Source organism: Heliangelus exortis, chromosome 27, assembly GCF_036169615.1.
Source record: "Heliangelus exortis chromosome 27, bHelExo1.hap1, whole genome shotgun sequence".
Classification (NCBI taxonomy): Eukaryota; Metazoa; Chordata; class Aves; order Apodiformes; family Trochilidae; genus Heliangelus; species Heliangelus exortis.
Genome location: NC_092448.1, coordinates 4,076,834 through 4,101,847, shown reverse-complemented (window position 1 = coordinate 4,101,847; position 25,014 = coordinate 4,076,834). Strand labels below are relative to the sequence as shown.

The window sequence follows — 25,014 nt, the reverse complement described above, 5'->3', positions numbered from 1 at the left end:
CCCCACATTTGGGGGTCCAGACCCCACACAGACCCCATATTGAGGGGTTCAGGCCCCATATTGGGGGGCTCAGGCCCCACACTTGGGGTCCAGCCCCACAGAGACCCCACATTGAGGGGTTCAGGACCCATATCGAGGGGTCCCACCCCACACAGATCCCATATTGAGGGGTTCAGTCCCCATATTGGGGGGTTCAGGCCCCACACTTGGGGTCCAGCCCCACACAGATCCCATATTGAGGGGTTCAGGCCCCACTCTGGGGGTTCAGGCCCCACGTTTGGGGGTCCCGCCCCACACAGACCCCACACTGGGGGGTTCAGATCCCATTTTGGGGGGTTCAGACCCCCTGGGAGGGCCTCAGCACCCACTCTGGGGGTTCAGGCCCCACATTTGGGGGGCTCACCCCACACAGACCCCATTTTTCGGGGTTCATCCCCCATTTTGGGGGGTCCAGGCCCCCTGGGAGGGGCTCAGCCCCCGCTCTGGGGTTCAGGCCCCGTCCCGCCGCTAGGTGGCGCTGTTCCCGCCCCGACCGCGCGCAGCCGCCGTCGAGGAGTGGGCGTGGCTTATCCTCCTCCGCTCTGCCATTGGCCGGCTCCACCCGAGGGGGCGGGGATTATTCTTTCTCCTCTCTGCCATTGGCTGTTCCTAACCTGGGGGCGGGGGCGGGGGTGGGGTCGTAAGGCCGCGTGCGCCCTCCAAAGCGTTCCGGGCGGGAACGGGGCGGTGCGGGGTGCGGGGCGTTCCGGACGGATCGGGCCCATCCCAACCCCCGCCCCGCCGGGAGCGCGGCCTCGGCCGTGTCCGCTCCGCTCCGGAGCGCCATGGAGCCCCGCGCAGGTAACGGCCGCTCGGTTCTCCCAGGGAGCGCTCGGGATTTACCTCAGAAAAGTTTTCCGTAGGGCCGGGCCTGAGGCGGCGGCGGCCGCGGGGGTCACGGGCGCTGCCTCAGGGGGCGGCCGCGGGCTCCGCTTGGGTTCCCGGGGACTCGCAGCTGCCTCAGGCCCTGGAAGGCGGTGGTAGGGGGGGTGGCCGGGGCAAGGGGGGGCGGGTGAGCCCGAGTTTTAATGCCCCCCCCCCCCCCCTCCCCGGGTCCCAGGAGGCGGAATTTGGGGAGAAAAAAAGGGAGTTTGTCAGCCGGCTCGTGACAGCTTTGCCGCGCTGGCCGTGGGGCTCCGTGTGAGCTCCTCGTAGGCGGGGAGCCCGGCGGTGACTCACGGGCTCCGAGGGCTCCGAGGATCCCTCCCTGAAGGGTGGGAAAGAGCTCGGGCAGCGAGGGAAGAACGGAGAGAGGGGTGGGGAGGATCCAGGGGCTGGAGAGATCCAGGAGGTCATGGGATCCAGGGGGTGATGGGATCCAGGGGGTGATGGGATCCAGGAGGTGCTGGGATCCATGGGCTGGAGAGATCCAGGGGGTTGAGAGGATCTAGGAGGTTGTGAAGACCCAGGAGGTGATGGGATCCAGGAGGCTGTGAGGATCCAGAAGGTGCTGGGATCCATGGTCTGGAGAGATCCAGGAGGTGATGGGATCCAGGGGGTTGTGAGGATCTAGGAGGTTGTGAAGATCCATGGTGTGGAGAGATCCAGGAGGTTGTGAAGATCCAAGTGCTGGGATCCAGGAGGTTGTGAGGATCCAGGTTCTGGGATTCAGGAGGTTGTGAGGATCCAGAGGGTGCTGGGATCCAGAAGGTGGTGAGGATCCAAATGATGGGATCCAGGAGGTGGAGAGATCCAGGAGGTTGTGAAGATCCAAGTGCTGGGATCCAGGAGGTTGTGAGGATCCAGGAGGGGGAGAGATCCAGGGGGTTGTGAGGATCCAGGAGGTGCTGAGGATCCAGGTGATGGAATCCAGGAGGTTGTGAGGATCCAGAGGGTGCTGGGATCCAGGATCCAGAGGGTGTTGGCTGCCCTGCTGCTCTCCCAGTGGGATGATTCGGTTCCCCTGCTCCGTGGGGAGGGGATGAGGAGCAGAAATCCCCCAAGGCCAAAGCAAACCCAAGCTCAGGAGTTGGAATCTCCACCTCCCGGCTCAGATTTCATCCTCCTGACCCAACCCCTCGGTGGAATCTCCAGTTTGGGTCCCTTCAGGTGGAGCCCACCTGGCCCTGGAAACCTTTGGAAAGTGTGGGGTGGGAGGAGAAGGGGGTGGGAGGCTGGAATTTAAACCCTTTTTCTTTTTTTCAGAGGGTTTAGTAGTTTAAAAAAAACAAAAAAACCTTCGTGGATCTGATTGAGAGTTTCAGGGGGGCAGAAACTGCTCTTGGAGGAGGTGGAAAAGGAAGAGGAAAAAAAGGAGCAGGTGTTGAAGGAAAAGAAAATTGGTTGTGAACTTTGGGGAGAGGGACTGTGGGGGTTTTTTTGGTGGGGAAATTGGGTGTTTTAACTCCTTGTGAAGAGTTTTGAGTGTGCCAAGCCCTGCTGAGGAGGAAGATTGGACCCACCCAAAGCTTTTAGTGCTGGGATTTCTCTTGGTTGAGTTTTCTGCCCCCTTTCTGGTGAGTCCCTGCTCCCCCCTTGGGAGGGCAGTGGGTGCTGAGCTCTTTTCTTCTGCTGGAAATAGCAGCAACCTGATTGGAGCAGGTGAAATTGTCTCAAACTGCACTTCCTTGCAAAAAAAAAAAATTAAAAAAAAAAAAAGGGAATTTATTTTTAGCATTGGCTAAACCAGGGCAAGAGGCAACGATGGTTCCTCACCTCATCCCTTACCCCTTCCTGGGGTTTTTTTGCCTTCAGAATCTTTTTGCTTTGGTTTGGTTTTTGAACCAGAAACCTGAGCTTTGGGATTTATTCCCCCCCAAAAGGGGAATTGAGGAATCACCAATGGGAAAGGGTGGGGGGAGCCTGGGATGGAGCCAAGGCCCTGGTGCTGGGGATTTTTTTTTTTTTTTTTTTTGGGGGGGTTTTCAACATCTTGGAGGTTTCATCCTCTGCTGCTGGGATCTCCAACCCAAACTTTGGGAGCAGCTGAGGGGAAAATCTGTGTTTCAGAGCAGCTGAGAGGGGAAATCCTCAGGTTTAGGAACTTCCCCTCCCCTCCTCACCCCTTGGGGCTGATTTTTCAGGAGGGCTTTGGCCTCCACACCCTTCAGAGATCCCTTCCACCCAAATCATCCCCCTCCAGCACCTGCCCTCCAGCTTTTCTTTGCAAATATCCCACTTTTCCTGGAACCTGAAGGACTTGGAGACCTTGGATTTTTTTTTTTCCCATTGTTTTGGAGCCAGGAGGTTCTTTGCCCACCAGGCCCAGGTCCTTGGCTGGAGCTCAGTGCCTGGCAGGGAGGTATTAGGGCAGGTTGCTAATCCCAGTGCTGTGTTTAGGTAACCAGTATCAGGTCAGGGCTGGGAACTGGGAGGGAGAAAGCCAAGAAAATTCCCCTCCAGCACCTCCTTTGGAGCTGAGCTGTGTAAAATTCCTGAATATTTTTTTTTTTTAATTTTATTTTTTTCCCCTGGAGTAAGGAGCAGGGCTCCTTGCAGCTTGGAGTTGCTCCACGAAGCTTCTGTGGGGGCAAGGGTTGAGTTTTGGGGCTTTTTGTGGGGTGGAAAATCAAATGGAAAAGAAAATTAAAGCTTGGAAAGGTTGAAAAGAAAAAATTAAAGCTTGGAAAGGGAAGGGTTTCAGGAGGGGAAAAGCTGCCCTGGGAGGTGGTGTCAGGGGGAAATGTTGCTCCTCTTGCTTTAACCTTTTGGATTTTAATCCTTTTGGGTTTTCCAGCTCCAGCCCAGCTTCAGGTGGAGAATTAATTTTATTCATAAAAATTTATTTCATAAAAAAATTAATTTTATTCATTGCAAGTCTCTTTTGAGCCCATCCTGGTGAAACCCAACCCAGTTAAAGCTTTTCCAGCTTGGAAAAGGAATCCAGGTTTGTGCCTAAGGAGGTTTTTCAGTTCCATTGGAGTCTTGTCCTTTTTTTTTTTTTTCTGTCCAGAAGTGAGATTCTATTTTTTCCAGTATTTTCCCCCAAAATCTGCTGGGGGTAAACACCACCCCCTCTCCCCCCCCCAAGGCTTTGTCCCCACAAACATCTCTGCAGAGCACAATGGGTGATTGTGTCTCTCACTGTTGTTCAAACAGAAATCCTGGGTTATTTTTTTATTTTTCTCTGTGCAGAAAACACTCATCTTCCCCCAGCAGTTATTTTGGGTCCTTTATGCAAATTTTTTTGGGGGAAAAAACCCCTTAATTCAAGCAAAGAGGGAAATCCTCTAGAATCCCAAGCAGCTCTGGTGGCATTTTGTAAATACAAGGGGATTTTTTTTCTGGTTTTTTTTGTTTTGGGTTCATTTGGATCATTTTTGGGGAGCAATTCTGCTTTTTCCTTGATATTTTGAAGCCTCAGCAGGGTGACAGCTCCTCCCAGGAAGGCCTTAAATCAGTTTTTTTGAACCCATTCTGGGTTTGTTGCCTTCAGGGTTGCCCAGAAAAAAAAAAATAACTTTACAAAGGGTTTACTAAGGGTGTAATTTGGGCTGCAGGGTGCTCTTAGGGCCAAAAAGCAGCCAGAAAAACCCCATTTTTGCCAAAAAAAAAAAAATGGGAAGGAGATGATGGAACCTTATCACAAGAGGTTGAGTGGGATTGAGTTCAGGGATGGTTTTTTTTCCTTTAAATCCCATTTTTTTTGATTTTGGGGGACATTCCTGCAGTTTTGGGCACTGCCAAGTTTGGGGTGGTGAGGAGGGAGCAGGAAATCAGGGCTTGGTTTTGATTATTTCTTTCTTTTCCCACTTGAGTTCCTTCATCTGCAAATAATCAAAGAGCATGAGAACTGCTGTTTGTTTGGGGTTTTTTTTTTGGTCCTAAATACCTGATTTTCAGCAAATTCCAAGCTCCCTCCCTAGAAGCAAAGAAGAGGGGGAGCAGAACAGGAAAAAAAAGGAGAAATAACTCCCAGGAGAGGGAGAGGGGCCAAGCCCAGCACTCAAACCTCCCCCTGTGCCTTCAGCACCAGCTCCTTGAGCCTTGAATTTTTCAGCTGGATTCTTTTTTTTTGGACATTTTTCACCACTCAGGAGTTTGCAAACCCCAGCAGGCAGTGGGGGTGGGCTGAAAACTCCCTATTTACACAAAATAATCTTTTTTTTTTTTTTTTTTTTTTTTTTTTTCCTGCATACCAAACCCACCAGAAAGAAATTCTCTCAGTTTTTATTTTTCTCTTTTTTTTTTTTTTTCCTGAGTGGTGAGGATGGGAAGAAGAGTGGGATTTAACCACCAAACCCAGGAAATTCCAGATTAAAAGCAAGGATCTTGAACTTTTTGCAAGTTGGGTGCTCTCAGAGAGTTTTTCCCCCATCTTTAAAAATAAATCCAGGCTACCAGGAGGGTTTTGCCCCAAAAAGAAACATTTTTCAGCAGTTTTGTTCCTTTTCCCCATCCTGGAATTTTCTCTCCTTCCTCCAGCACCTGCTTGAATTTTTTTCCCCACCTTTTTTTTTTTTTTTTCTTCTTCAAATCCCAATTTTTCAGGTGAAACCTTTTTTCCTTGGACATTTCTCCTCTCAAATTTTTCATGATGATTGTGTCAAAAAAAAAAAATAAATAAAATAAATAAAATAAAATAAAATAAAATAAAATAAAATAAAATAAAATAACAAACAAACAAAAAAAAAAAAACCTGCTGCAAGTTTTTAGGTGCTGCTCTGGGCCTGCCCTGAGGAATGCAGAAATTCAGGAGTTGGGGAGCACACCCCTTCCTGACCCCAAAATCCTGCTAAAACATCACATTTTTCTTAAAAAAAAACCCAAACAAACCTCTCAGGGGGTTTTTGCTCCCTTCAGGGGAGGAGCTCCAGTGCTGGTGCATTTATTTATTCTGCAAAAAGTGGAATTTTGGGGGGGTATTTTGTTGTGGGAGTTTTTCTGGGTGTTTTTATTGTAGTTTTTTGGCAATTTTGGTTTGGTTTGGGGTTTTTTTTTTTTTAGTTTTCCTTTCCTTGGGGCTGCCAGAACCTGAGCTCCACCACCTCCAAACTTAGAATTTCATTTTTTCCCCTTCATTTCCCCAACTCCTTCCTCATCCTTTCCATTGAGATCCATTCCAACACGGGGAGAAAAATGGCAAAATGGGTGATTTCCCACTTAATTCCTCACCCACCCCCAAAACAAATTTAATTTTGGGGGCGAGGGGGCTTCTTTTCCCCTTTTTTTTTTGGGTTTTTTTGGGTTTTTTTTGGGGTTTTTTTGGGTTTTTTTTGGGGTTTTTTTTGGGTTTTTTTTGGGTTTTTTTGGGGGTTTTTTTGGGGGTTTTTTTGGGTTTTTTTTTGGGTTTTTTTTTGGGGTTTTTTTGGGTTTTTTTTGGGGTTTTTTTGGGGGTTTTTTTTTGGGTTTTTTTTGGGTTTTTTTTTGGGGTTTTTTTGGGTTTTTTTTTGGGTTTTTTTTTTGGGTTTTTTTTGGGTTTTTTTTGGGGTTTTTTTGGGGGTTTTTTTTGGGGTTTTTTTTGGGTTTTTTTGGGGTTTTTTTGGGGGTTTTTTTTTGGGTTTTTTTTTGGGTTTTTTTTTGGGTTTTTTTTTGGGTTTTTTTTGGGTTTTTTTTGGGGTTTTTTTGGGTTTTTTTTGGGTTTTTTTTTGGGTTTTTTTTGGGGGTTTTTTTGGGGTTTTTTTGGGGTTTTTTTGGGTTTTTTTTGGGGTTTTTTTGGGGTTTTTTTGGGTTTTTTTTGGGTTTTTTTTAACGCCTGCCAGCAAATCTTCTGCCTGCTTGGGATTAATTGGCTGAATTAATGATTTTAGAGTTTCTGAGCCCATCCTCTTGTTCCCAGATTGATGGGGAAGTTCTGAACCCCCCATCCAGAACCTCCAGGAGGGATCCATGAGCCCAGGACCTCGGCATGGACATCGTCCTCTCGGATTTTGTTCGCTCAACGGGGGCAGAGCCAGGGCTGGCCAGGGACCTGCTGGAAGGTAAATCCAAATTAGGGTGAAAAAGGGGTTCCCAGGACTGGAAAAAAGAAATAAATAAAACCCAGAGATAAAAGAAGGGGTTGGGGAGGTGCTGGCTGAGTTCCCAGGGTTGGTGGTTGGGGAATTTCTGCCCTGGTTTCTTCTGGTGTGATGGAATTTCCAGCTCTGGGAAGGAGAAGGCATCAAGCAAAGTTCCTCATCACCCTTTTTCCTGCAGCCTCACAGCAGAACTCCAGGAATTTAATTTTATTTAATTTTATTTTATTTTTATTTTATTTTTATTTTATTTTATTTTATTTTATTTTATTTTATTTTATTTTATTTTATTTTACTTTATTTTTATTTTATTTTATATTCATTTTATTTTATATTTATTTTATTTTATATTTTTTTTATTTTATATTTTTTTTATTTTATTTTATATTTTTTTTATTTTATTTTATATTTTTTTTATTTTATTTTATATTTTTTTTATTTTATTTTATTTTTTATTTTATTTTATTTTTTATTTTTTTATTTTATTTTATTTTTTATTTTATTTTATTTTTTATTTTATTTTATTTTTTATTTTATTTTATTTTTTATTTTATTTTATTTTTTATTTTATTTTATTTTTTATTTTATTTTCTTTTTTATTTTATTTTCTTTTTTATTTTATTTTTTATTTTATTTTATTTTTTATTTTATTTTATATTTTATTTTATTTTATTTTATATTTTATTTTATTTTATATTTTATTTTATTTTATTTTATTTTTTATTTTATTTTTTGGGGGGGTGTTTTGTGGCAATTAGAGCAATGCTGCTTTCCAAAATGCTTGAAGGAACAGCTCTAGGTGAGGGCTGTGAGCACCAGAGGGGTAATTATCCAGGGAAAACCCTCCTCTTCCTGGTCCATCTGGTTCTGCTTTGGGAAAGGGGTTTTTTTTGGGAATTCCAGCACCAGAAATTGCCAGGTTGGAGGTGCCATGACCTCCCCTGGTGGTGGGATTTCTGTTCTGAAACTCTGAGAGGAAATCTGGAGGAGATTCAAGCAGAGATTCCTCCAAACTCCAGGGCTGATTTCTTGGGGAAAAATGACATTTTTGGGGGTCATTCCTCCAGACTGATTGAGGATTTCATTGCAAAAAACCAAAACAAAGCCCTTCCCAGGAAGAACCAGCTGGAAAGGGAAAGCTTCAAATAACTTTCCACTGGGAGTTGGTCATTAAATGCTGCAAATTACAGCTCTCCAAGGATTCTGAAGGACTTGTGCTCCTTCCCAAGTGTGATTCCTTCTGGGAATTAGAATAATGACTTCTTTGTGCCACAGCAATAAAAACAATTGGTGGGTTTTGGGTCTCTCCTGCAGGGGAGCTCCTCTGTTTCAAGTTGGTTTTCTTCCTGCAGTGGTTGTTGTGGTCATCAAATAAAAGAATCTCAGTTTACCCCCAGTTTAATTTTTTTCTCCCCCCCCAGTTTCTTGCAGGTTTGGAAGATTTCAGCTCACTGATATCTGTTCTTGTCCTTGCAGCTTGCTGGGTAGGGCTAAAAGGAGAGGAAACTCCTTCCTCAACTCCCCCAAATTCCAGATTATTTGCTGAATAATTTATCAAGCCAACAATGAGCTTTGTGGAAGCCACCACTGGTCCCCTTTTTTCTTTTTTTTTTTTTTTTGGGGGGTGCCAGCTCAAAAAAGAATCAGGTGACCACCTCTTAAACCCTGAATGGAGGTTGAAGAAGCCAAATTCTGAAGGATCAGGTCCCAAATTCAGGGGTTACCCCCCATGGGGTTTGGGGAGAGGGACCTGGGGGCTCCTGGCTTTGCTTGTGGTGGTGACCTTGTTCCTCTTCATTTCTCAGCCCAAAAAAAATTAATTTCCTGGCAAAAATCTTGGAGTGTGTCCAAGAGAGGAATTCCTTGTGCTGAAGTTGGGACACTTTTCCCAGAGAGGTGCCTGGAGAACCTTTCCTGGTCAGACTGGAGAGGGCTCTGAGCAACCTGATGTAGTTCAGAAAATCTGGGGTGGTTTGGGGGGAAAAAAACCTCAAAGCTCCTCCAGTTCCACCCCCCTTGATGGGCAGGAACTGCAGGATCAGGTCCCAAATTCAGGGGTTACCCCCCATGGGGTGGGGGGAGAGGGACCTGGGGGCTCCTGGCTTTGCTTATGGTGGTGACCTTGCTCCTCTTCATTTGTCAGCCCAAAAAAAAATTAATTTCCTGGCAAAAATCTGTCTTGGAGTGTGTCCAAGGAAGGAATTCCTTGTGCTGAAGTTGGGACCCTTTTCCCAGAGAGGTGCCTGGAGAACCTTTCCTGGTCAGGCTGGAGAGGGCTCTGAGCAACCTGATGTAGTTCAGAAAATTTGGGGTGGTTTTGGGGGAAAAAACCCTCAAAGCTCCTCCAGTTCCACCCCCCTTGATGGGCAGGGACTGTAGGATCAGGTCCCAAATTCAGGGGTTACCCCCCATGGGGTGAGGGGAGAGGGACCTGGGGGCTCCTGGCTTTGCTTATGGTGGTGACCTTGTTCCTCTTCATTTCTCAGTCAAAAAAAAATTAATTTCCTGGCAAAAATCTGTCTTGGAGTGTGTCCAAGAGAGGAATTCCTTGTGCTGAAGTTGGGACACTTTTCCCAGAGAGGTGCCTGGAGAACCTTTCCTGGTCAGGCTGGAGAGGGCTCTGAGCAACCTGATGTAGTTCAGAAAATTTGGGGTGGTTTTGGGGGGAAAAAAACCTCAAAGCTCCTCCAGTTCCACCCCCCTTGATGGGCAGGAACTGTAGGATCAGGTCCCAAATTCAGGGGTTACCCCCCATGGGGTGTGGGGGGAGAGGGACCTGGGGGCTCCTGGCTTTGCTTATGGTGGTGACCTTGCTCCTCTTCATTTCTCAGCCCAAAAAAAATTAATTTCCTGGCAAAAATCTTGGAGTGTGTCCAAGGAAGGAATTCCTTGTGCTGAAGTTGGGACCCTTTTCCCAGAGAGGTGCCTGGAGAACCTTTCCTGGTCAGGCTGGAGAGGGCTCTGAGCAACCTGATGTAGTTCAGAAAATCTGGGGTGGTTTGGGGGGAAAAAACCCTCAAAGCTCCTCCAGTTCCACCCCTCTTGATGGGCAGGAACTGCAGGATCAGGTCCCAAATTCAGGGGTTACCCCCCATGGGGTTTGGGGAGAGGGACCTGGGGGCTCCTGGCTTTGCTTATGGTGGTGACCTTGCTCCTCTTCATTTGTCAGCCCAAAAAAAAATATTAATTTCCTGGCAAAAATCTTGGAGTGTGTCCAAGAGAGGAATTCCTTGTGCTGAAGCTGGGACCCTTTTCCCAGAGAGGTGCCTGGAGAACCTTTCCTGGTCAGGCTGGAGAGGGCTCTGAGCAACCTGATGTAGTTCAGAAAATCTGGGGTGGTTTTGGGGAGGAAAAAAACCTCAAAGCTCCTCCAGCTCCATCCCCCTTGATGGGCAGGGACATCTCCCACCATCCCAGGGTGCTCCAAAGCTGGAGGTGTCCCTGCTGGTGGCAGGAGGTCGGGCTTGGTGACCTTGTGAGGTCCCTTCCCACCCACAAAATGTTTTGAGTCAATGAAAATTGGACAGATTTGGACCTTGTGGGTTGGAAGGGACCTCAGAGCTCATCAGCTCCAACCCTTGCTCCACTCCCCCCCTGGTTCCCAGCCCATGGCACTGAGTGCCACATCCAGGCTCTTTGGAAATATCTCCAGGGTTTGCAGGTGTCTGGGGATCCCTCTGAGGTCTGGATGGTTCTCTGCACACACGGGGCAGCAGAATCCACATTTTCAGGCTTCGTGGTCCTGCCTCTTCCAGAAATCCTGGAGAGAAACCAAACTTCTCCACCTTCAGCTTGGATGTTTTCGGGACCCATTTGGGATTTCTTTCCCCCCGGGGTTTCTTTCTCACCATTTCTACCTCCCCTTCCAGGCAAGAACTGGGACCTGAGTGCAGCCCTGAGTGATTTTGAGCAGCTCAGGCAAGTCCATGCTGGAAACCTCCCCCATTCCTTCAACGAAGGACGTGGCAACAAAGCCCTGGAAAAAGAGGCAGCTCGGCCCGGCCGGCCGCCGCTCCAGAGACAGGATGAGATTGTCCAAGGTCAGTGCCCCAAAACTGAGCTGGAGCCACCACATCTTTTTCTTTCTGGTGCTTCTGCAGCTCCCTGAGGGGAGGTTGATCTCTTCTCCAAGAAACAAGCCTCAAGTTGCACCAGGAGTGGTTTAGATTGGAGATTGGGGGGAAACTTCATCGCTCAACGGGTCATTAAAGCCTGGCCCAGGCTGCTCACCAGGGAGGGGCTGGAATTCCCACCCCTGGAGAGCTTTGGAAGCCCTGGAAATGTGGTGCTGAGGGCCATGGCTGAGCTCTGGGCTTGGAGGTGATGATCTGAGGGAGCTGGAGAAGAGGAGGCTCAGGGGAGACCTCATCACCAGGGGGGGGTTGGGCTGATATCAGTGGGACAAGAGGGCACGGACTAAAGAATTTTTTCCTAATATCCAACCTAAACCTCCCCTGGCAGAGCTGAAGCTCTGCCAGGGGAGGTTTAGGTTGGATATTAGGAAAGGATTTCTTTCTGGAGAGGGTGCTCAGCCATTGGAATGGGCTGCCCAGGGAAGGGGTGGATTCTCCATCCCTGGAGATATTTCCAAAGAGCCTGGATGTGGCACTCAGTGCCATGGGCTGGGAACCACGGGGGGAGTGGATCAAGGCTTGGAGCTGATGAGCTCTGAGGTCCCTTCCAACCCAGCCCATTCTCTGATTCTCTGATCTTCAAGGTCTCATCCAACCAGAAGGGCTCTGTGCACCACTCAGGGCTTTTCCCACCTCCTCTTTCTCCCCAGAAAAACGTTTGTCTCGAGGCATCTCCCACGCCAGCTCCACCATCGTGTCCCTGGCCCGTTCCCACGTCTCCAGCAACGGGAGCAGCTCTGAGCCCCTGCTGGAGATGCCCATCTGCACCTTCCAGCTCCCAGACCTCACCATCTACACCGAGGACTTCCGCAGCTTCATCGAGCGAGACCTCATCGAGCAGTCCATGCTGGTGGCCCTGGAGCAGGCTGGTGAGTAGGGTCTGGGGGGGATTTTTGGGGTTTTGCATCCCGTGGCGTGGGGTAAAGCGTTGGGGAAGAGCCCTGTGCTCCACTTGGGGTGTGGTCATCAGCTGAGGAGAACTCAATGAGTGTTCTTGGTGTCTTCTCGTGAGGAACAAGGAGAAAACGGCCTCAAGTTGGTTTTCTGAACTACATCAGGTTGCTCAGAGCCCCCTCCAGGCCTCAGAGGAGGTTTAGGGTGGAAATGGGGAAGAATTTCTTCACTGGAAGAGTGGTCAAGTGTTGGACCGGGTTGCTCAGGGCAGTGGTGGAGTCACCATCCCTGGAAAGGTTGAAAGAAACCAACCTGAGGGACGTGGTTTGATTGGTGTGGTGGGGTTGGGTTGATGGTTGGACTTGAGATTGAAGCTCTTTTCCTACTTCCATGATTCTGGGATCTTTAAGGTGATTATCCCAGCCCTGCAAGTGTTGAAGGCCCCAGGCTGGATGGACCTGGGCTGGTGGGAAATATCCCTGGATGAGTTTTAAGCTTCTTCCAAGCTTCTTAGGGTGGGGTGGACAGGCAGGAGGACACCGAGCAAGATCTCAGGAGCCTTAGCTTAGCTCCTCATGCCTAGAAGACCCTTCCTGCTGAGCCCACAGATGTTCTTAAAGTCAAAAGGTGTCCCAGGAGCTTTTCCTGTAATAAATATTCTCCTGGTTTGGAGACCAACACCTGATCCACCCGATCTCCTTACAGCCGCGGCGCTTCCCATGCAAATAAACCTCTGAGCTCCAGTGTTGGGTTCCAGAGTTGGGGCACAACCAGGTGGTTCTGCTTTTCCTTTCATCCCTGGGGCTTCTTTTTGGTGGAAGGAAAGTAAATTGTGGTGACATTATCTTGGAGAGCTTTGAGAGCTTCTTGGGAAGCTCTTGGTGGAGCTGAAAGTTTGTGTCTTGCCGCAGCTTCACCCTTGGTTGGTTTTTTTGTCCCAGACTTTTAATGTTTTGAGCCCACTGATGGTTTGAGTGGTTTTTCAGCCACTCCATGAGGTGTCTTAATTCCCTGGTGTCCAACCAACCAACCACAAGGTCGTGGTGGGTGCTGGATCCACCACATCAACAACCTGAGGAGCAGGAGGCACCGAGGTGGTGGGGGTGTTGGATCCATCCCGTGGGGGGTGTTGGATCCATCCCGTGGGGGGTGTTGGATCCATCCCGTGGGGGGTGTTGGATCCATCCTGTGGGGGGTGTTGGATCCATCCCGTGGGGGGTGTTGGATCCATCCCGTGGGGGGTGTTGGATCCATCCCGTGGGGGGTGTTGGATCCATCCCGTGGGGGGGTGTTGGATCCATCCCGTGGGGGGTGTTGGATCCATCCCGTGGGGGGTGTTGGATCCATCCCGTGGGGGGTGTTGGATCCATCCCGTGGGGGATGTTGGATCCATCCTGGAGAGCAGGGGGCCAGGTCACCCCCAGGACCTTTCCCTGTGTCACACAGCAAGGGTGGCCTTGTCATCCCAGCCCTGCCTTCCCTGGTGGCCTCAGGGGAACCATTTGGATCCTCTGGGAGTCAATCCTGGTCTCCAAGCTGGGAGGGGCATCATCCTGCTCCTTCCTCCTGCCGTGAGCTGTTTGGATGGTTCCTCCTAGAAGAAATGAGGGGATTTTACCAAACCTTGATGCCTGCTGGGGACAAACAAGATATTCTGCAGCAAACCCAGACCTTGGAAGGGTCAAAATGTTGAGGGAGTGTCTTGGTGCTGGTGGATTTCAGGTCTTAGAAGAGCTCTTGGTGCTTGAGATGGTTGCAAGAAAATCCCTCGTGCTCCGGAATCCTTCTCTTGGAGCTCTCAGGGCTGCCTCCTCATAACCTCCTGTGGAGAAACACGTGGATTGGAATACTTTTGGGAGGCCTCTTGACCTTTCCAAAGCCTTGATGACAGCAAAACACTTGAGAAGAGGACTTGGGGAATGTTTTGGAGGTGACTTCTCTTGCGTAACCGAGGAGCTCGGTGGCGCTGACTCCACCCGCCCGGTGGGAGAAATCCAAAAGAGAAAATTCCTCCTTGAGGTGTGGCCTCCTCCAGCTTGGCCTTGAGGTTGCACAACCTCTCGAGCTGAAAAGAACAGCAAAACCATCCTGGAGGGATGGGAAATAGGTGGGGAAAAAAAATATCAACTTGGAGATACCTACAGGGGGGAGTTGGTGCCAGGTGACGCCGTTTCACTGCTCAGGAGTCACCATCCCACCTACAAAACACTTCAGCTCCCAACAGGTTCCTTCCCCTGGCTCTAGGAAGGGAAATCTCCCACCTGAGCTCTGCTTTTTGATCTTTTGCCTGTTTCTGGGTGTTTAAAACCCAAGTTGAGCTCCTCTCCAGCTGAGGCTGGACAAACAATCTCAAGAAATCTCCTGGTTGGGCACCTTGGGAAGAGACCACGCTGAGGGGAGTGGGGAGAGGTTGAGTGGGAAAGTTTTTTCCTCCTAAAATTCAAATGCAAGGTTTTTGGTTTGGTTTGGTTTTGCTTTTTTGTTTGGTTTTTGTAAGCCTGAAGGGCATCTCCCAGTCCCTCCCCAAAAACAGTGGAAAAGCTGCTGGAAGAAGTGGTGGCTCCTGGTTTTAAGGATTAGGAGTTCAAAGTTTTGACTCAGCCCATCTCCTGGTGAATGTTTAACCTCAGGTCGTGCTGTGCTTGCCTGCACATCATTTCTTTCTTTTCCCTACCTTCTATTTTTAGACCTTCCTGCCTTGAATCCCTCCAAGTGCTTCAGAGATTACCCAAAATCTGCTATTTTTAACTCGCCTGGAGCTCTGGCCCTTGGGATTTTCATCACTGAAGCTGCTGGCATCAGAAAAGCTCCTGAGTTTTGTGCCTAAACCAGGAGGTTTTGCCCCCCATGAATTTTGCCATCTCCCATCTCCCTTTTTTCTTGTTTTTTTGCAGCTCCCATCTCCCCTTTTGGTCATTTTATCCCCTTCTTACCTTCATCACCTGCAGCTGCTCATCCCTTCCAGTGCCTCTGTCACAACTTAAGCAACTTTCCAGCCTTGTTAAGGTTTTTGGAGGGGCTCAGCTCATCCCCCCCCAGGTCCCAAGCTCCCTTTTCACTCTCCCCACTCTTCCCCAGGTCGGCTGAACTGGTGGGCTAACGTGGATCCCAGTTGCCAACGCCTGCTCCCACTGGCCACCACTGGAGATGGGAACTGCCTCCTCCACGCTGCCTCCCTGGGTGAGTGCTCAGCAGAGATCACAAAACCCTTTTACTTCCAACCCTCTGGAAGGTGCCACCTCCCAGGAAAAGAGAGAGGAGAGAACCTTGGGGGGGCAGAAAAGTCGGGTGGGGGTGCTCATCCCAAGTCATGACCCTCAGGCTCTGCTGGAGAGGAAGAGGTTGAAGGAAAGAGGGTTCCAACAATCTGTGGGCTTCCCAAATGCCTCCTCCTCCTCCTCCTCCATTTGTCACATTTCCCTGGATTTCTGCAGGGATGTGACAGAGCCATCCCTTCCCTCCTCTGCCACCTTGAAGTTTCAAGAGCCCCAGTTTGACTCCATCATCCTCACCCTAACAAATTTTTTGGAGGTTTCCATCAGCAGGGTCAGAAGTTTCCCTCCTCAGTTGACTTTCAGACCCAGCCAAGCCACAGTCAGCTTTAACCCACTCTTGGGGATCAGGTAAAGAAACATTTAGGCCAACAAATTGAGTGGTTTTCTTGTCTTTTTGCAGCCAAACTTTTTTGCTGAATCTTTAGAGACGTTGAAAACCAATTCCACTGCCTGAAAAGTTTCTGCAGGTGGAAAAAGATGTTCCCAGGAATGAATAAATTCAGTTCAATAAATCACATCAAGAAATCACATCAGTTCAATAAATCACATCAAGAAATCACATCAATAAAACACATCAGTAAAATAAATCACATCAATAAAACACATCAGTAAAATAAATCACATAAAACTCAGTTCGTTTTGTTACTTAAATTGAAAAATTTGCATTTCTCCACTTTTTTTTAAAAAAAAAACAACCCAAAACCAGTTCTGATTTATCTTGGCTCGTGGCAGGTTGGGTGCCAAGCTCTGATAATCCTCCTCCTCCCCTGCAGGGATGTGGGGTTTCCATGACAGGGATCTCATGCTCCGTAAATCCCTCTACACTTTGATGGATAAAGGGGTGGAGAGGGAAGCCCTGAAGAGGAGGTGGCGTTGGCAGCAGACCCAGCAGAACAAGGAGGTAGGAACCAGCCCCCAAAACCTCTCCTCCTGTTGGAGGAGGATTAAAAAAAAAAATTAAAATCCTAATAATACCCCATGTGGATTTTTTTAGGGGTCTTGAGCTTGGCTGGGCCAAGGTTGAAAGAATGGGTTCAATTTATTCTTGGGTTGCAGTTTTGGGGGGGGAGGCAAATGTCACCTTCAGACCTGAGATCTGCAGGTGATCTCTGCAGTGCTCAGATGAGCCTCCCAAAAAATAAAAAAAAAAAAGGAAATTGAGGAATTTGCCACATGAAAAAGCTGCTGTGGTGTCCCCTGGGAGAAGAGGTGACTTTGGCAAGGGGCAAAAAAATAACCAAGCCAACCAGGTGGTAAAAACTTGAAGGGCAAAGCTTGATTTTATGGATCTATTTACACCAGAATCAGCTGGGAGCAGAGCTGCAGGGCCTGACAGATCTTAAAAAGCTTTCAGAATCCCTCTGGGTGTTGGGATCTGGTGGATCCTGAGCTCCTCCTTCCCGAGGAAATTCCAAAAGCAACAGCCTGGGGGGAGGGATGTTGTGTGGGATTTCCCAACCTGCTCCTGGTGTCAGGTTGCCCTGTGCTGAAGCTCAGGAAAGAAGAAATCTTTTGTGTTGACAACAGATTTTTGGGTGTTCCTGGGTGTGGCCTGGAGGTTTTCTTGGAGGAGTTGGGGTGTTGGGGTGTTGGGTGTTGGAGGAGTTGGGTGTTGGAGGTGTTGGGGTGTCACCTCCTGGTGCTGGAGGTGCAGGGTGGGGAGGTGGCAGAAAGGAGGTTTTGTCATCATCATAAAAAGGAAATGTGAGGAAAATGCAGGTTTGCCTGTGCTGAAGTAGTAACACAACCCTAGGATTGGGGTTTTTGGGGTGTTGGGGGTTGTTTTGTCATTTTTGGAGGATTAATTGTGTCTTTGGGCTGAGCCAACCCTTCCTCATCGAGCAATAATCCTGGAAGGATGCAGTGTTAAGAGTAAAGGTTTCCTCTCATTGTAGGGGTTGAAATGTTCAATTCCACCCTCAAAAAAAAAGAAAAAAAAATTGGGATTTTGGGGAGATACCTCCCAGTCTGCTTTGAGAACTTGCTGGAAACCAGGGATTATTTTCTCCCCTGCGCGTCCGACGCCGCCGAGGTGGGGAGAATTATTTAGGAAAGATTATTAGGAAGAATGACTTAGGAGATTTTTTTTGAGGGTTTGTGGCTTTTTTATGGTTTGTTTTTTTTGCAGTCTGGCCTTGTTTACACAGAAGAGGAGTGGCAGAAGGAGTGGAACGAGCTGATCAAGCTGGCGTCCAGCGAGCCCCGCATCCACTACGGCACCAACGGCTGCGGAGGGTACGGAGTGGGGAGGGCAAGAAGCAAAATGTTGAGATCCCAACCATTTTGAGGATCTTCCACCCTTCCTGTGAGCAGGTTGAGGGGTCAGATCCAGCACGGAGGGTTGGAAAGCTGAAAGAACAACAAAAGGTCCTTAAAACATCATGGAAGTTTGGTTTTTTGCTGGAGTGGACAGAAAACTCGGTTTTCGTCGTGTTGGTGGCTCCAAAGTAAGAGGGGAAAGAGAAGTTGGAGGTTCCTGTCCCCCACAAGCCCCACTTTAGAGGCTCTTGAGCTAAGAGTCTCCCCAAAGTGCCTGGAAACCAAAAAATACTTCAAAGCAGGATATTTTTTAAGGGACCTCCATCAGAAAACCTCAGATCAGAGCTGAGATCAAACTCGTAGCGTGCTGCAGCTCTGCAGCTCTCAGGACCTCTTCCTCTTCTTAAAAACCCTCAGTGAAACCCTCAAGGGGTGACAATGATTTATTTTTTTTCTCATTCCTTCAAGTGTTGAAAGCTCTGAAGAGCCAGTGTATGAGAGCCTGGAGGAGTTCCATGTCTTTGTCCTTGCCCATGTCTTGAAGAGGCCCATCGTGGTGGTGGCAGACACAATGCTGAGGGACTCAGGGGGTGAAGGTAAGAGCAGGATGGTTTGGTTCTGGTTTTTTTTTCTTTTATTTTGGCTTTTTTCAACCTGTTTGTGCCCTCCCCCACTTGGGGAACTCCATTCCCCACGCATCATGTTTTCCACGAGTTTTGTTTCAGAGAAGTTTGCAGAGTTCATGAGTCAGGTGGTGTGGAGGAGTGAAGCAAGGGTGGGTTTGTTGTCTTTTTTTCTAGAAAACCCAGGTCCCTTTTGCAGCCTGAGGTCAGGCAGGTCTATTTTGGGTTGTGGTTTTGCTTTGTTTTTTCTTAGTGTCCCCGAAGCTGACAGATAATTGCAGGTGAAGCTTTGAATGAAGCTCCTTCTGGAACAGTTTGGATACCAAAACCTCTTTAACTCTTGACATGATGATGGGAACTCCTTTTCCCTCTTCCTTTCCAGCCTTTGCTCCCATTCCCTTTGGAGGCATCTACCTTCCCCTGGAAGTCCCAGCCAACAAATGCCATCGTTCTCCCTTGGTCCTGGCTTATGACCAAGCCCATTTTTCTGCCCTGGTATCCATGGAGCAGAAAGAACCCACAAAAGAGCAGGGTAGGTGAGAAACCCTCTTTCTATCCATTTTTTTTTTGTTACAAACAACACCTGGAGATGCTCAGCTTGGATGAGGCTCTGGAGGTGGCTCTGCTCGTGGCTGGGGGCTTCGCTGGCTCGGGGAGTTCCCTTCCAGCCCAAACAACAATTCCATGATCCCAAACAATTGAGATTTGCTGTGCTGCCACCACAGCTTCTGTTGGGCTTGGAGGACACTCCCAGCTTGGCCACCATGCTGAAAGGCTCCTGCTTTTGGGGACATTAAAGGTGTTTTCTCTGTCCCTCTGGCAGCTGTGATCCCCCTGACGGACTCGGAGCACAAACTGCTCCCCGTGCACTTCGCCGTGGACCCCGGGAAGGAATGGCAGTGGGGGAAGGATGACAGTGACAACATCAAGCTGGCCAGGTTGGTCATGTAGAGGCCACATCCCTCTGTCCCTACAGCTGGAGAATGGAATTGGGGAGAATAAAATCCTAAATGTTGGCGAGGACCTTCAAGATCATCAAGTCCAACCCCACCGTGCCCACCAAACCGCGTGGGTTGGGAGCCCCTCCAGGGCTGGTGGTGCCACCAGTGCTTGTCCCAACGTTTGAGCTCTCTGCCAGGGAGGAGGAGAGAGGCTCCAATCTCAGCTCTTGTGGCTGGATGAAAGTTGTGTTTGGGGTAGGAACCCCTCCAGTGAGCACGGGAAGAGTTTTTCTTCTTAGAAGCTCTGATTTTGGGACATTTGGGCAGTGGCATCGCAGGAGCTTCGTTCCTACAGGGTAAAGTGAGGCTGCAGCATCTCATCTGGAGAGGCTTGGAGCCCCCAGAAAAGCCCCCAGCCCTCTGATTTCAATAGAAAAAAAGGATGAATTGGGGCATTTTCTTGACAAGTGGAAATTTTCTGAGCAAACATCTTCTCTGAGGTTTTTTTTCGGGGTGAGGAGAATCATTCTGAAACTCACCCCGGTTTGATCACTGCCTTCTGTTTGGGTTTTTTTGGGGTTGGGTTTTTTTGGTTTTTTTTTTTTTTATTTGCCTGACCTACGAGGAAGAGAATTTGCCAGATTAGTTTTGAATTTGATTTGGACACTCAGCAATCTTCTTCTTAATCCAGGTTGGGTTTTAACCACCAGCTTTAAAAAGGCAACAAGAAAAACGTGGCTTTTTTGCAGCACCACCATCTCGGTGCTGTTGCCTTAAAAAGGCCCAATTTTATTATCAAGCCAAGAGGCAAACAGGTGTAAAGATGAGAGAATTTTGATGATTAAAAGGAAGTGGAACCTTCAGACAAATTAAAATGCAACTTTTCTCCCCCTTGTTTTGCCATCGCAGCGTGACGCTGTCTCTGGAAGCCAAGCTGCACTTGCTGCACAGCTACATGAATGTCAAATGGATCACGTTGCCTTGTGACATGCAGGTGAGGAGACCCAGAGGGATTTTTCTTCACTCTTTTTTAATTATTTAAACCTCCCTCCTGCCTTCCAGCAGGCGCAGGAGGTTTCTTTGTGCCACCAGGAGTTGGGGCTGAGCTGATGAAGCGCTCGGGTTTTTCTGAACGTTTCGTTTTTCCCTCCTGCTTCTCGTTTTCACTCCTGGTGCAGACACAAAGCTCATCCCACAGGGATCCCAACCACTGGGGGGGTTTTTTGACCCTGCAAGCTGAAAGGTTTTTCTTTATTTATGTTTTTTTGTTACCCTCTCTCCTTTTAAGGAGAAAACTCCCCAAACTCCCACGAGCTGCTTCGCCCTCTCCACAGCCTTTGAGGTGTCGTTTCTGTAGCTCAAGTGGTGACATTTTGGCTCTGAGGTCCTGAAGGAGCTGCCCACCCTCCTCCCAGCCATGCCCACCACGTTTTTAGGAGACTTTTAGGAGGGAATTGTTGCCTCCCTCCTCCCCACCAGCCCAACCTTCCCCTCCAGCCTTTCCCCCAAACACTCGGTGAGGCCAAAACCTTCACGGATGCGCAGGAGGCACCCGAGAGAGCATTGGTTGGTTGGTTGGTTCTTCAAGCTGGTGGCTGCTCCGTTTCACCTCCAGCCTCCAAGCTTTTCCTCTGAGGGACTTGTTGGAGTTTTGATGGTTTTATTTCCCTTTTTCCAGGCGCCTTTGGCCCAGCCAGAATCTCCAACAGCCTCTGCGGGTGACGACGCTCGCTCGGTGGTGGAGTCGGGAGAATCGGACAAAGAATCCGTCTGCAGCAGCTCGGCCAGCAACGGGGGCAGCAGGGCTGGCAAGGAGAAAGAGAGACCAAAAAGAGAGCGTGAGAAAGAGAAGGAAAAAGAGAAAAAAAGAGCAGACTCAGTGGCGAATAAACTGGGGAGTTTCGGGAAGACTTTGGGCAGCAAACTGAAAAAGAACGTGGGGGGGTTGATGCACGGCAAAGCTCCGAAAGCGGGAGGAGGGCTGAGCAACGGGCAGGGAGACACCTTGGAGAAGAAGAAAAAAGGATCTTTGAAAGCAAGGAAAGGCAGCAAAGAGGAAGCTTCTCCAGGAGATTTGTCAGCTCCCGTGGAGAAAACCTGCCCGGGGAAACCAGCTCTGGAGAAACCATCAGATCCCTCCAAGTACAGCAGCGACGTCAGGCTGAGCCTCGGCATCCTGCGAGCGGCCATGCAGGGGGAAAGGAAGTTTATCTTTGCTGGCCACCTGAAAACCAGCACCAGGCACCAGTACCAGGAGGAGATGATCCAGAGGTACCTCCTGGATGCTGAGGAACGCTTCCTGGCCGAGCAGAAACAAAAAGAAGCAGAGAAAAAGGCCTTGGGGAGCTCCTGCCCCGCCAAGAAACCCGAGGCAGAAGGGAATAAGAGCGAGGAAGAGCTCCTGAACCCCCCTTACCCTCAGCCTCCCCCCACCTACTCCATCCACACCCCGGAGCTGGCCATGGGGGCTCAAATAGCTGCTTTTCCCACCGGATATTCCGGGGTTTTCACTTTTCCAAGACCTTCCCTGGTGAGCAGCTTGGAAGGGCCACATCCCCCCTGCTACCCCGAGGGCCGGCGCCAGGTGGCCGGGGGCTCCATCCTCCCTCCTTATGCCACTTTACCCCGGCACTGTCCCCAGGGGAGGGCAAATCTCTACCAGCCCAATCCCCCCCATCACCCGGGGAGGTTTTCTCCCACGGACATGGAAGTCCATCCTATTTTTCCATCGGATGGTGAGGGTTCCAGCTGCCTCCTCCTCCCCCAAGCCCCATCCAGCAACGGTTACAGGGAATACCTGGAGCAGGAAGCTTCCCAGAAAGGGACAGGGGAGAAAAGCAAAACCCAACGGGTTCTTTATAACATCCAGCAGACCAAATGCAAGCAACCCAACTGTAGTTTTTATGGACATCCTGAAACTGGGAATTTTTGCTCCTGCTGTTACAGGGAGGAGATGAAACGCAAGGAGCGGGAGGCTCTGGTGCACAGGTTCTGAGCACCCGGCCCCACCACTGCTCTTGGGACCCATGAGAAATGGGGAATGCAATAATATATATTAATTTTGGGGTGTTTTGTTTGGTTTTGTTTTGTTTTGTTTTGTTTTTAACCCCTCTCTCCCCATCCGCGGGAGGAGGGAGAGCAGCTGGAAAAATGGGTGAAGCAAAGCAACCCGGAGCCCTCGGTGGAGAGAGGAGGAAGATGGGTTGAGCTCAGGGTGGAAAGGAGCAGGAAGAGTTCTTCAGAACCACCCAAGAAACAACCCAAAACTTTGGGAGAAAGCAGAGGGGGAGCAGCACCTCCCCAGCTCCTTCCTCGGGCTCCAAGTGCCCGGGATGGAGCCATTTCAGTTGCAAACCTCTGAATGGAGAAATGATCTGTTGGTTTTCTTTTTTAACACTGTTTTTATTTTTTATATATATATAATTTTTTTTTTTTTTTTGGCTGGTACTGAGCGAAACTTCGTTGGAATTGGACAACATTGAGCAGATTTTATATTTTTTGGAGGGTGGCTTCCAGCCTGATACCGTGGGCCTCTTCCCAGCATCAGCAGCGGGCTCAGCGCTCCGCTCGACTTTTCTTTTTAAAACCTTTTTAATTTTTTTTTTTTTTTTCCCACGAGAGGGGGCTTGGGGGGGGGTTGATCACAACGCTTGAGTGAGTTTGAGGTTTTTTGCATTTTATTCCCTGCAGTCCTGTGCAAAAAAAAAAAGAAAACAACACAACCAACAAATCCCCCTCGGGTTCGCCGTCCGCTCGCCCCGACTTGGAGTGGAGAGAAGCCCCAAGGTTGGTGGCTCCACCCAGCAATAAATGGGTGTGGGGAAGGAGAGGACCCCCGTGGACACCCCCAGCCCCAAAATAACTTTATTTTTCTTTGTTTTGGTTTGTTTTTTGTTTTCTACTTGAGCAAAGCTACTGCCGTACTACCTCTGTTCTGCTGAATTGAATTAACTCGGCTCCATTTTGCTGAGCCACCAGTAACTGACCTTTAGGCTGAGGAATAGTAAATAAATTAATTAAAAAATTAAAAAAAAAAAAAAAAAAAATTAAAAAAAAAATTAAAAAAAAGATTATTTTTGATAATAGGGCTTAAGAGTGAAAGGGTAAGATTAAAAAAGAAAAAAAAAAAAAAAAAAAAAAAGAAAAGCAACCAACCTGTTACTGACACCACCATCTTCCCTTTCTCCTCATCCCAATCCCACTGCTGAGTGGGGGCTCCCACCCTGGGTGGGTTTAATCCCCCCCTGAGTGGGTTTAATCCCCCCTGGGTGGGTTTAATTTCCCCTCAAACTGGTTTAATCCCCCCCTGAGTGGGTTTAATCCCCCCCTGGGTGGGTTTAATTTCCCCTGAGTGGGTTTTATTTCCCCCTGAGTGGGTTTTATTTCCCCCTGGGTGGGCTTAATCCCCCTTTGGGTGGGTTTAATTCCCCCCTGAGTGGGTTTAATTTCCCCTGGGTGGGTTAAATTCCCCCCTGGGTGGGCTTAATTCCCCCCCAAGTGGGTTTAATCCCCCTTGGGTGGGTTTAATTTCCCCTCAACCTGATTTAATCCTCCCTTGGGTGGGTTTTATTTCCCCCTGGGTGGGTTTAATCCCCCCCTGAGTGGGTTTAATCCCCCTTGGGTGGGTTTAATCCCCCCCCTGGGTGGGTTTAATTTCCCCTGGGTGGGTTTAATTTCCCCTGAGTGGGTTTTATTTCCCCCTGGGTGGGCTTAATCCCCCCCTGAGTGGGTTTAATCCCCCCCTGGGTGGGTTTAATTCCCCCTCAACCTGATTTAATCCCCCCTGGGTGGGTTTAATTTTCCCCAAAGTGGATTTAATTCCCTCTGGGTGGGTTCAACTCCCACGGGTGGGTTTCATCTCCCCCCAAAAATTGATTTAATTCCCCCTGGGGTGAGGTTAATTCCCCCCTCCCCCCCCGGGTGGGTTTAACTTTAGCACTGCAATGTTTGCACAGATACTTTAAAATTTTGGGAGGGTTTTTTCTTTGTTTTCTCTTTTTTTTTTTTTTTTTTCTTTGTAACTACAGCTCCCAAACCACCCTTGATCCTGTGACAGAGCAAGGTTCGGCGGTTTACCAAGTGAAAAATAAAAGGAATTCTGATTATTTGAAGCTTTACCACGTTCCTTCCTGATTATTATTAATTTTATGATTAATTTTTGGTGGGTTTTGTTTGGTTTTTTTTTTAATTCTGGGCATCCAGCTCTGCAATCCCTTCCTGTGCTCATCCCAGAAAAAGGGACAAGAGGCTAAAGCCTCACCTAAAGCTTTATTCTTACAAAAAAAAGTTCTAATTTTACCCATTTGACCAAAATCCCAGAAATTTGGGCATTTTCAGGACAATTTTCTTGTGGAAGAAAAGCCAAAGAGCAATCCTTCCCCTCCAAAAAAAAAAAAAAATTAATTCAGGGGGGAAATTCTGCAGGGGGGGAATCGCTGCCTCTGGAGCCATCTCTTGATTCCCCCCCAGAAAATGAAATTCAAGTGATTAATTTGTTTTTTTTTTTTTTAATTACAAAAAAATGTTTTATAGAATTGGGAGCATTTATATATTTTTTTTTTTTTCCTGTAGCCAAAGCAGGGGATGCTCTGCCCCCCCCTTGAACTGATGCTTCCCTGGGGGGAGTTTGGGGGAATTTCTCTTGGTTTTGGTTAAATCCATCAGGATGCTGCTGTTGGCACTGATTTTTTTTTTTTTTTTTTTTTTTTTTTTTTTAGGGGGGAAAAAGCCACTTTTATGGTTTTTTGGGGTTTGTTTTTTTTTTGAGGGGGGGGTCTTGGGCACCTCAGGCTCCCCCTTTCTGGGTTGTCTTGTTAATTGAGTTTGGAGTTTTTTTTTTTTTTTTTAATAAAAAATTCCCAGGGCAGCTCTTTGCCTTTTTCCTCTGCTCCCACCTTGGGAATTCAGCCCCAAATTCCCTCCCCCTGCCTCAAATCTTTTTTTTTTTTCTTCCT

The 25,014-nt window shown here is 48.5% G+C and overlaps 1 protein-coding gene across 1 annotated transcript; it reads left to right on the top strand.

Annotated features, from left to right (window-relative positions):
* Positions 1-688: 688 nt before the first annotated feature.
* OTUD7B (OTU deubiquitinase 7B) lies at positions 689-24,177 on the top strand. The gene is made up of 12 exons (XM_071726973.1): positions 689-840; positions 6,758-6,899; positions 10,805-10,975; positions 11,719-11,937; positions 15,041-15,142; positions 16,011-16,138; positions 17,366-17,472; positions 17,965-18,092; positions 18,502-18,651; positions 18,943-19,057; positions 19,970-20,054; positions 20,739-24,177. The coding sequence occupies exons 2-12, from the start codon at positions 6,827-6,829 to the stop codon at positions 22,053-22,055; spliced, it is 2,595 nt and encodes an 864-aa protein (XP_071583074.1). The 5' UTR covers positions 689-840; positions 6,758-6,826; the 3' UTR covers positions 22,056-24,177.
* Positions 24,178-25,014: the final 837 nt, after the last annotated feature.